We start from the raw sequence: 9,521 nt of genomic DNA on the forward strand, positions 1-9,521 counted from the left end.
TCTGTGGACTTGATATCATTTCATTTTTAACCATTGTCTCCAAAACTGTGGTAAAAATGTGTTCAAGGTTGGCTGTGAAAAAGTGAATAAATCAAAAATATACAAGAATAAATGGCTCATGCTAAGAAGGATTGAGGTTGCACATCCAGTTTTGTGTGAAGAAGGTGCACAGTGTAGATAGAGAACACTACAGTTTAAATGATGTGTGTGTGTGTGTGTGTGTGTGTGTGTGTGTGTGTGTGTGTGTGTGTGTGTGTGTGTGTGTGTGTGTGTGTGTGTGTGTTTCAGTGAGTGAGAGAGAGAGAGAGAGAGCGAGAGAGAGAGAGAGAGATGTGCATCATATTTTCCTGCTTGCATTTGTCTGCGCGTAGATTTAAAATGTCAATCGCGCCTATGAGTTAAATAATTTTATTTTTTTTTTAAATGAAAGGAAAACTGTGACGTCTCCTTCTAGCCCCGCCCCTCGTTTGTGGCCGTCCATTCATGCGCATGTGTTGCAGCTCTGCGTGTACCCAGCTCCCCGTCCGTCCCGGGTATCTTTCTCTCACGCCTGTGCCTCAGCACGCAGCCGCCATGCCTGGACTCCTGCTGGGGGACGAGTTCCCAAACTTCGAGGCCGACACCACCATCGGAAGGATCAAGTTCCACGATTTTCTGGGAGGCTCGTAAGTGCGCTCGGGCGGCACGTTTGATCCATACTGAGTCTCGTAGTGTGATTGGAGAAACGCGCCAAGTGACAGAGAATATTAAAGTTGCACCAGCTCCCTCCTTTGTCGTCTTAATTAACGCGGAATTTAGAAGATTGAGTTCCGTTGCAGCCTCAATGTCGTCACGCGACACCTGCTGGCTGCTGGACTGGGTTACACAAGCGTGACTGTTGGGTTGTGAAGGATTATGTAACACGGTTTAGGAAACAAAGAAATACTCCCACAAGTTTGTGGTTTAGATAGAGTGAAAGTAAACGATTGCAAGTGCTCGCATTGCTGTCATTGAATTTTAATTTCGATTGTGCTTGCACCGACCATTACAAGTTTGTCCTGTTTGTAACCGTACTCCTATAATTTGCACCATGTGATCTCTAAAACACGAGGCCGAACTCTGCACCCACAGTTTGGATTGCATGTTTGTATCCAACCGGTTTTTTATTTTATCTCATAAATCTGGTAGTCTTAGTCAATAGGTGATAGTGTTCTGTTTACTTCATTGGCTGTCTTACAATTGCCATAAGTATAGTTGTAATATTCTGGTAAGTTAATCACATGTCTAATTTTAACATTGCAATACATTAGGTTAAAAAGTAATTCAGGTCGTGTTTGAGAAAAGTGCCTTGGAAACTTTTATGGGAGTACTCTTTAACACAGTGTTTCACAAGTTCCTCATTTCCCCAGTGGGAATTCATGCAGGACGGTGAGAACACCCATCTGTTGGAGATGTGTCCTAGTTTTCTCGCCTTCCATTTTGTGTTTCAGTCAATGGTTATTGTTTTTGTCAGTGCAAGTGGAATTTACAGTCCCAGGGCGGCAAACGTTGTACAGCCTTGTGATCACTGCACAGTTTTACTGATAAAAGACACAAGTATCATTATAAACCTCATTATAAAATATAACAATTTCTTCTAAACTTGTGACGGTTTGAGATTTCCGCCAACAATCAGGTGATTACAGTGCCATCAAGCCATGTGACAACAAGTCACACCACACTTTAGTCCATATCTATTCAAATGGTTTTGAGGCATAAAAGTCATGTGGTTTCCAAATGACTGATCCCGTCTCAGAGGATCAGCAGCTTCAGATCTTTCCCCTGTGGAGTTTGTGCCGGAAATGTCTATCTCTCAGCGTTCATCCTCAGACCACCACAGCTGGATAAAAATATCTCGAGTATTGCTCTGCCAGATTCACAAACACCTGCTGCTTCAATCTTCATCTGTAAATTCCTCTGATAAGACATAATGTTCTTAGCTTTTGTTCCCCGCACTGCCGAACGTTCTTCTTCTTCTTCTTCTTATGGAATATGATTTGGCCTCAACAGACACAAGGTTAATGGCAAGTATTGGCGACTCTCCTTCTCCTTCTCCAGGTGGGGTATCCTGTTCTCCCACCCAAAGGACTTCACTCCAGTCTGCACCACCGAGCTCGCCTGCGCTGCCAATGTCAGCAATGAGTTCAAGAAACGAGGTGTAAAGATGATTGCGCTGTCTGTCGACAGTGTTGAGGATCACCACGGATGGAGCAAGGTCGGCATTATTGCACGTACTCTTCAGCACAATCTGTTTGGCTTTATAAGATAAAACCGATAGGACGGCTAATTGAATTACATTTATTAGCAAATAAAATGTCCTAAATCAGTGCAACCACATTGTAGTGTTGGTATAAAAAAAAAATCTTAAATGGTTGAATATGCTCGGTTGGTTGCTTGACGACTAAATTTATTGTCGACAGTTTGAAAACCCTTCTGTTCATTTTATATGTTCATGACGCGCAAACATCATCGGTTCAAATGGTCACAATTTCCTATCGGCTCAGTTGGAAAACAAAACCAGGTAAACCACAGGGATGTGAGTGGACTGTGTATCAAACACGGGTGAAAACTATAAGAAGTGAAAAAGGAGATGAATAGCCCGGACGTTCAGGAAACACTGCAGCAAAATGACGATGAATCAGAGCATGAATTGATTAGAAAGTGTCACTGTGTGTGAAGACTTTTTATTATAAACTCTCTCATATTCTTAACTACTTTTCACCGAATTAGTAAAATTTCGGGCTTATGTCCACTTCAACGTTCTGATGAGGACCCTATAATGTAAATATAAAAACAAAACTTAAAACCATCGCGTTCACACATTTTCATCTGCACTGTTAAAAAAAAAAACTACCAATGTTTGTTTGAACCTAACCCTTATGTAAAGCCCTGTGACGTAATTATTTCGACATAGTAAGCACAGTTCATGGCCCCTGCTGTTGGAGGCTTAACCACGAGTAAATATTTGAAGCAGGGGACGTCGTTTGGTAACTTATCGAAAGTTGAAATGGCCGAACTGCTACAAGGGATTTTTTTTAACCCAGGATGATGACATGAACCCACAAAAGTGTGAAGGCCGACTGTGTCCCTGTGTGTAGGATGTGATGGCGTATAGTAGCTGTGATGGATCCGCTCTGCCCTTCCCCATCATCGCCGATGACAAGAGAGAGCTGTCGGTCAAACTGGGCATGCTGGACCCCGACGAGAGAGACAAGGACGGGATGCCCCTCACTGCCCGTTGTGTGAGAAATCCTTCTTCATATTTCATCTACGTGTTCCTTTCATCACCAGAGGGAATAATGTTCTTTTTTCTATCTGTACAATAGGATGCATGAAAGATTAGAATATGGCTTTTGAATGTAAAATTAAAAGACACAAAGTAGTTTATCTTGTCTTGTGCAACTAAATCAGCTCTGACCACAGAACTAAATAAGTTTTCCAATTGCCTTTGTTTTTATGGCAGATCTGTTAAAATCAGTAAAAGAATATGTACTTTACCAGCCTGTATACTATTAATTGCACTCAATTAGATTTTGACGATGATGCAATATAACATAAAAATATGAAAATTTGAGTTTTGGTAAAATATTTGTTTGTTAATCCGTCTTGGCAAAAAATAAAAAGCAAACTGTTGGGGCAAAAAAAAGAAAAAAAAAGAGGCTGCTTGTTTCCCTTTTGCCCATTTGTAGTTCACACATTAAAATAACTGAAAAAAGGAATCTTTTAGTCAAGTCAGCTATTTCTAGAGCACTTTAAACACTTCAAAGATAAATCACCTATATCGTGCTTTACCTGAGAAAAATGTCAATTTTAAGATGTATAGTTGATTTGTAGATCCTTTCCCACCTTTAATAGTTTCCTGAGGACTCTTGTCTGACAATAAGATGTGCTTTAATAAGAAGTGTTCTAAATATGACTTTTAATGCACTCGATATGTCTGAAAATCAACATACTGTAACTTACACTTGCTCCATTATCAAATATGGCGACAAAGGGGCCAAACATTAAGGTTGTTTATCGTGAGAATTGTGAAGCAGAAGTGTTTTCAGTATTAAATGCTGCTCAGACTTTATCGCACCACTGATTGGTTTATCATAAGTTACCAAACATTCCCTATAAAAGGTTCAGTAATGCTGCAGTTGTAAGGAACATGCATTTGTTGGGATAAGCAGAAGTAAGTTTAAGAAATTGTCTTGCAGGGTGTCCTCTGTGAAGCCTGCTTCTGGCAGAAAATAAATCCTTGTCTTCAATTTGCAGATAGTGCTAAAGCTCTCTGCAAATGACGCGGCAGTCTCAAACGGCTAAGTGTGGGAGCTAATTGATCATTATAACAGTCCACATGTCCCCTGCACAAGAAGCGCCAGAAGGTCGCGTATCGTAAAGCAGAATAAACCTTTCTGAGAGTGCGACTCTCGTACACTCAGCCCTGTGCAATAAAATGCATATTTATCACAAATGTGGCATCACTTTAAAACAGGAAAAAAATAATAATTTCAAACTTATTTCCATTGTTTTAACATTCAGGTTTCTTTCTTAACAGAGATAACATCACTTTTTAGTGTTTAGTCACTCACAATCAAAAACAAATACGACATTTCAACAGGTGCCAGTATGACAAAAAAATAGTCATTATTTGTATAACGTATTAGTGGATGGGAAATATTGGGGCACGACCTAAAGACTTGGTTCTCAAACTTGAGGGCCGAGAAACAGAAATAACATCACAAATGTAAGGATTTGCAGATCTTGAAGGTTGTTCTTGCTCTGCGGTGATTAATTCCTATTAGAAACCGGGAACTGGATCATGTTGAGCGAAAACCTCATATGTTCCCCTGAGAGCCATGACTGGAACACGCCTGGACAGGTCAGGGATGTTTTGTCAGCAGAAAGGCTGTTCAGGTGGTCATAATGCTGCAACTCATCGGTGAACATCCAGACGTTCAGTAAAACTTAGATGATTTATTTTATTTTTTTTTTAACGTGGATGTGATGATAAAGCCGCTGCTTCTCAATCTACCCCAGGTGTTTGTGATCGGCCCTGACAAGAGGCTGAAGCTGTCGATCCTTTACCCGGCCACCACCGGGAGGAACTTTGATGAGCTCCTCAGAGTCATCGACTCCCTGCAGCTGACTGCGCAGAAGAAGGTCGCCACACCCGTCGACTGGAAGGTACAAAGTTAAACCATGTCGCCATATTTGTCACCTTTCTGAGAACAAACATGAGGCCGCATAACCTGCTTAACATTGAGATAATGATGGGTGCTGTTAACTGTGTGCATATTAAACACAGCTGAGCGCTTAAAATGACCATAATAGACTAAGTGAGCAAAATAAAGCCAGACATAAAATAGTTTTTTTTTTTTTTTTTTTATAAATGTATAAATTACTTTTAACGTCTGATTAATGAAATAAATCCAGACCAACAAAACTAATGTAATTTCCTTTGTGAAACCAATATTATTATAACTGCTTTTGCATTTTGAAAATAGTGTTTTATTTTGGCGCTAAATCGGTTGATTTACAGCCCAAATGTGATGTTCAGTTTTATTCAACTGCATGTTGCTTCTTTCTTTGAGCGGTTCGATACAGACTCACTGCTCCATCTTGTGAAATCAAGAGGCATTACGAGACATTATGCCAGAGAGAAGTTAGTCGACTCATTATCCTCAGTATATATTTTTACTGCACAATACGCTGATGTCTTTGGGTTCACTTTGCTTTCTGGTGGCCTAACGATCATGTTCATATCTTGTGAATATTGTACATGGTTCTTTTGGCAGTCGATAAGTTATACTTCTGCTGTGTTAATGCAGCTTGTACCTGCGGTAGTTGCCAGATGAGGTTCCTTTTTACATTTTTAAACCTTCTATTTATATATTGCTTTTATGCGCTCTATTGTATTAGTTGTACAATCTATTTCATGTGTATTTTTGTGCAATTTCTTATTGATAAAAAAGGGAGAGGAACCTGTAATTTCATTATATAACTCGTATAATGAATGAGAAACAAAATGTTATCTTATCTTCCCACTCTGAGTTTCACATCACAATAACAAATGACCAACAGAGTTTCTTCAAAGAGTCAATAAACGTAAAGTAAAATAGTTTTTTTGTGCCTCCAAGTGACTAGGGTGACACACTGGTGTCAGCCTATTGGTTGTCAAATCAGGTAAATGCTGATTGGTTGCTTTACTTCCAATTAAAGGGTAGTTGAGGCATCCTGGAAGCAACAGTGCTTCATTAATCATTAAATTCATGAACATGATAGTTTATGAAGTGTAGGTTTGTTTGTCAAAAATATTGTATTTGTGTTTGAAATCTATTAATTAATTTGGAATTGAGGCATAAAAAACAGGAGACATTAAGCTCAGGAGGTACAATTTATTTTCACACAATTATGCACATTTACATTTTTTACTGCTCTTAACATGTTGTTCTAATGCTAAGATTTATGATTACAAAAGAGAAGTCTGTTTCACCAAAGTAGTATTGTAATTTATGCTAAAGAATAGAAACAATAATTTAATTTATGCAATTTGTGGGGCAAGTTAAAACTGCTGTCATGTTGGGTGACCTCAAACCTGCGATAGTGTTCAAAGTGGGAAACTTGACCTTTGACCTTATACAGATGCATTTTTTCGAACTGAGAAGTGGAACCTTTCCCACATCCCAGTGACTATCACCATGAGTGCAAAGATAACCGTAACAAAACTTTCAATTGTGGAGCACCTCACCCTCCCACAGTTAAACATTCAACAGCTCCTTTATGCTTCTTGTCTTACTGTTACTTTCCGTTTCCTCCTCTGGATCAGCCACCATTGCAAAGTTGTGAAAACTGCGAGACATCATTTTAAACGGTTAAAAACATTAAAATGTCTCTCTGATCTGAGTGGGTCCACGTCACTTCATGCTGTTGGCGTGTCCTCAAATCGACACCTTCCATTTGTGTCGAAGCAAAACTCGCATGTCTAAAATGTGAATGTAAACCAAATACTGATCTCACGTACCAGCTTTTAAAGTGCACCCCCTCTTTTCCAGCCCGGTCAAGAAGTCATGGTCATTCCCACGCTCTCTGATGCTGAAGCTGCTACTCTCTTCCCAAACGGTGTGAGAAAAACCGACGTGCCCTCTGGGAAGAATTACTTGCGCTTCACCAAGCCTTAAACAGCTGCAAAGGGAGCATCCTACTTCTACTCCTACATTCTACATCCTTACTTATGCTTTACTTCACATAATGTAGAGGTGACCACAATAAATCGACTGCACTTACTCAGATTGGTGGCTACAGCCTGTAGTCCAGCAATGTTTCCAGCACCGCCCGGAGGTTCTTTACAGTGCCAGTGTACTGTGCCTTTTTCAATAAACACATTTTCTCACTTCCTTGTTTTGGATCATTTTAGAACTTAAGTAATTCATTTGTTACAAGTAGATGGCTCCCTTCAATCTGAAAATGAGACGTCACGCGTTACTGCTGCTGCAGTGCTGCTTCTTACCAATAGATGGCGCTCGTTGTTAAACTCGCCTAGCAGTGAGTGAGGTGAAGGAGCTGCTTTAGGAGGGAGTGGTGCCACATGCACTGAAACCCCTCTTCTCTCTCAAGTCGTTTAAAACGAGGCTGTGGCAGAAGAATGGTGAATTTAATGTGTAAACATCTTATATGTTCTATTAAACAGTTTCACAACTTTCTGTTTTATGTGTATTTGCCAACTTTAATAGCTGTATAATTCAATGCTTGACAACTTTAAACATAAATGCACATGGTTAGTTTTCATTTGATACGAGCGCTTTTTAAACACCAAAACAGAAACAAATCTTGTATACCCCAAAAGAATACAAGCAGGGTTGCAAATAACTTCTGTAATCACTCAGCTTCAACATTTGAGTACAAATTCAATGCAGCTTCACACCAGCATATTCAATTTTGGCCTCTTCATAATTTAAGACTTCAAAATTACAAATAAGATTATGAAGAATACCCGTTCTGATGATTTGGGTTCAAAACTTTTCAGACGTTTGCAAGTTCTTACTACTTAATTCAAAGAGATGGTCGTCCTTTGCACTCCCTGATAGTCTCATTTTATAGATTTTATTTGGGCCCAGATCTTTCTTTGAATTATAAGGGAAGCTTGAAAGAAAAACAGTCACACAATTGCCAGGTCTAGTTATAACCAATATTAAAAGTCATCACATTTATGGGTCAGTGATGATAGATCAATACCATAAATAACTTTAAAGTTCATTAGGTACCTTATCTTTTGATTCGCTGTACATTTTTGTATGATTAAATATTTTGTAAAAATAAAAATTCAGGGCGTTTTATATTCTGTTTAGCCACTGATAATCCTCACACGTGTTTTTGAGGGGGGAAAAAAACATGTGAGCACAGGAAGAAGGTGCAAGCCCCCAAATCCAGACTCAAACTAGTGCTATTCTGCCTGTGAGGAGAGACCTCTAACCACTACACCAGAACCATCGCCCAGTACTCTCCGTGTTTCACTGCTTCAACACCCCTGAATCTATTAGGGCGGCTGCGGCTCGGCTGGTGGAGCAGTTGTCTCAGTCGGAAGGTTGCCGGTTCAATGTCCACATTTGAAAGTGTCCCTGTGCAAGACCCTCAACCCCAAACTGCTTCCCGTGGATGGACTGGGCGCCTTGCATGGCAGCCGCCTCCATTTGTGTGTGTATGTGTGTGTCTGTGTGAATGGGTAAAAGTGATTAACAGTGTAAAGCGCTTTGGGAACTGCTGAAAAAGTGGAAGAGCGCTAAGTGAAATTCATTTACTATATTAATGTCACTAACTTCCTAAAAAGCCCAATAATGAGCCCCACATTGCAATCAGGTGTGTTAACAGGAGACGCCTCCACTTCACTGTGTTGGTCACTAAATCAGTGTTTTCATAAAACTGTGTGGTGGATGTCCTCTTGGGGGCACCAGAGAGTCGCAGGAGGGGCACAGGAAAAACCTGGGGGATGCCTGTTGTTGGCATGATTTGAAGTGTGTGTGGGTGGGGGGTTGGGGGGGGGGGGCATTGCCTATTTTATTAAAACACATTTTTTTTAAAGAATTTGAATCATGTAAAATTAGGTAAAAAGTTCTTTAATATGAAAATAAAAACAGAGCGCTGGTGTGTCCCGGCCTGTGTAAAACCATCTCAGGAGGTCAGCTTTAACTGAAGACCAGACACTGAAGCCAGGACGGAGGTGTAGGTTTCCCCTTTGAGTTATTCAAGCCTTAAAACTGCATGGCTGAGGATCGTATTAATTACTCTAAGTAGTCTGAAGGTGAACAATGAGTTCAACGCACACCGTGGCCTTGCATTCACTGTGGATCTCAGGAATGCTTGGGTCAAAGAGAAAAGACGGGATTCCCTTTGAGTGTGGAGGGAGGCAAAGAGTGGGCCAGATAAAATATCTAAGCACCCTCCTCCTTTTCACTCCTGTCATCCACACAATGTGAGCTGGAATGTTCTTCTTCACTTTTTCTTTTCAATCCCCAAAAAGGGGT

At 40.2% G+C, this 9,521-nt stretch overlaps 1 protein-coding gene across 1 annotated transcript; it reads left to right on the top strand.

Annotated features, from left to right (window-relative positions):
• Positions 1 to 307: 307 nt before the first annotated feature.
• Positions 308 to 7,699, top strand: prdx6 (peroxiredoxin 6). The gene is made up of 5 exons (XM_080472739.1): positions 308 to 665; positions 2,077 to 2,233; positions 3,117 to 3,260; positions 5,041 to 5,187; positions 7,056 to 7,699. The coding sequence occupies exons 1-5, from the start codon at positions 484 to 486 to the stop codon at positions 7,179 to 7,181; spliced, it is 756 nt and encodes a 251-aa protein (XP_080328865.1). The 5' UTR covers positions 308 to 483; the 3' UTR covers positions 7,182 to 7,699.
• Positions 7,700 to 9,521: the final 1,822 nt, after the last annotated feature.

This window comes from Lipophrys pholis, assembly GCF_963383615.2.
Source record: "Lipophrys pholis genome assembly, chromosome: 10".
NCBI classification, from domain to species: Eukaryota; Metazoa; Chordata; class Actinopteri; order Blenniiformes; family Blenniidae; genus Lipophrys; species Lipophrys pholis.

Coding starts and splice junctions, on each gene's coding strand:
- prdx6 (XM_080472739.1), top strand. CDS start 484: ATGCGCATGTGTTGCAGCTCTGCGTGTACCCAGCTCCCCGTCCGTCCC. Junction 2,234..3,116: donor ATCACCACGGATGGAGCAAG/GTCGGCATTATT, acceptor CCCTGTGTGTAG/GATGTGATGGCGTATAGTAG. Junction 5,188..7,055: donor CCACACCCGTCGACTGGAAG/GTACAAAGTTAA, acceptor CCTCTTTTCCAG/CCCGGTCAAGAAGTCATGGT.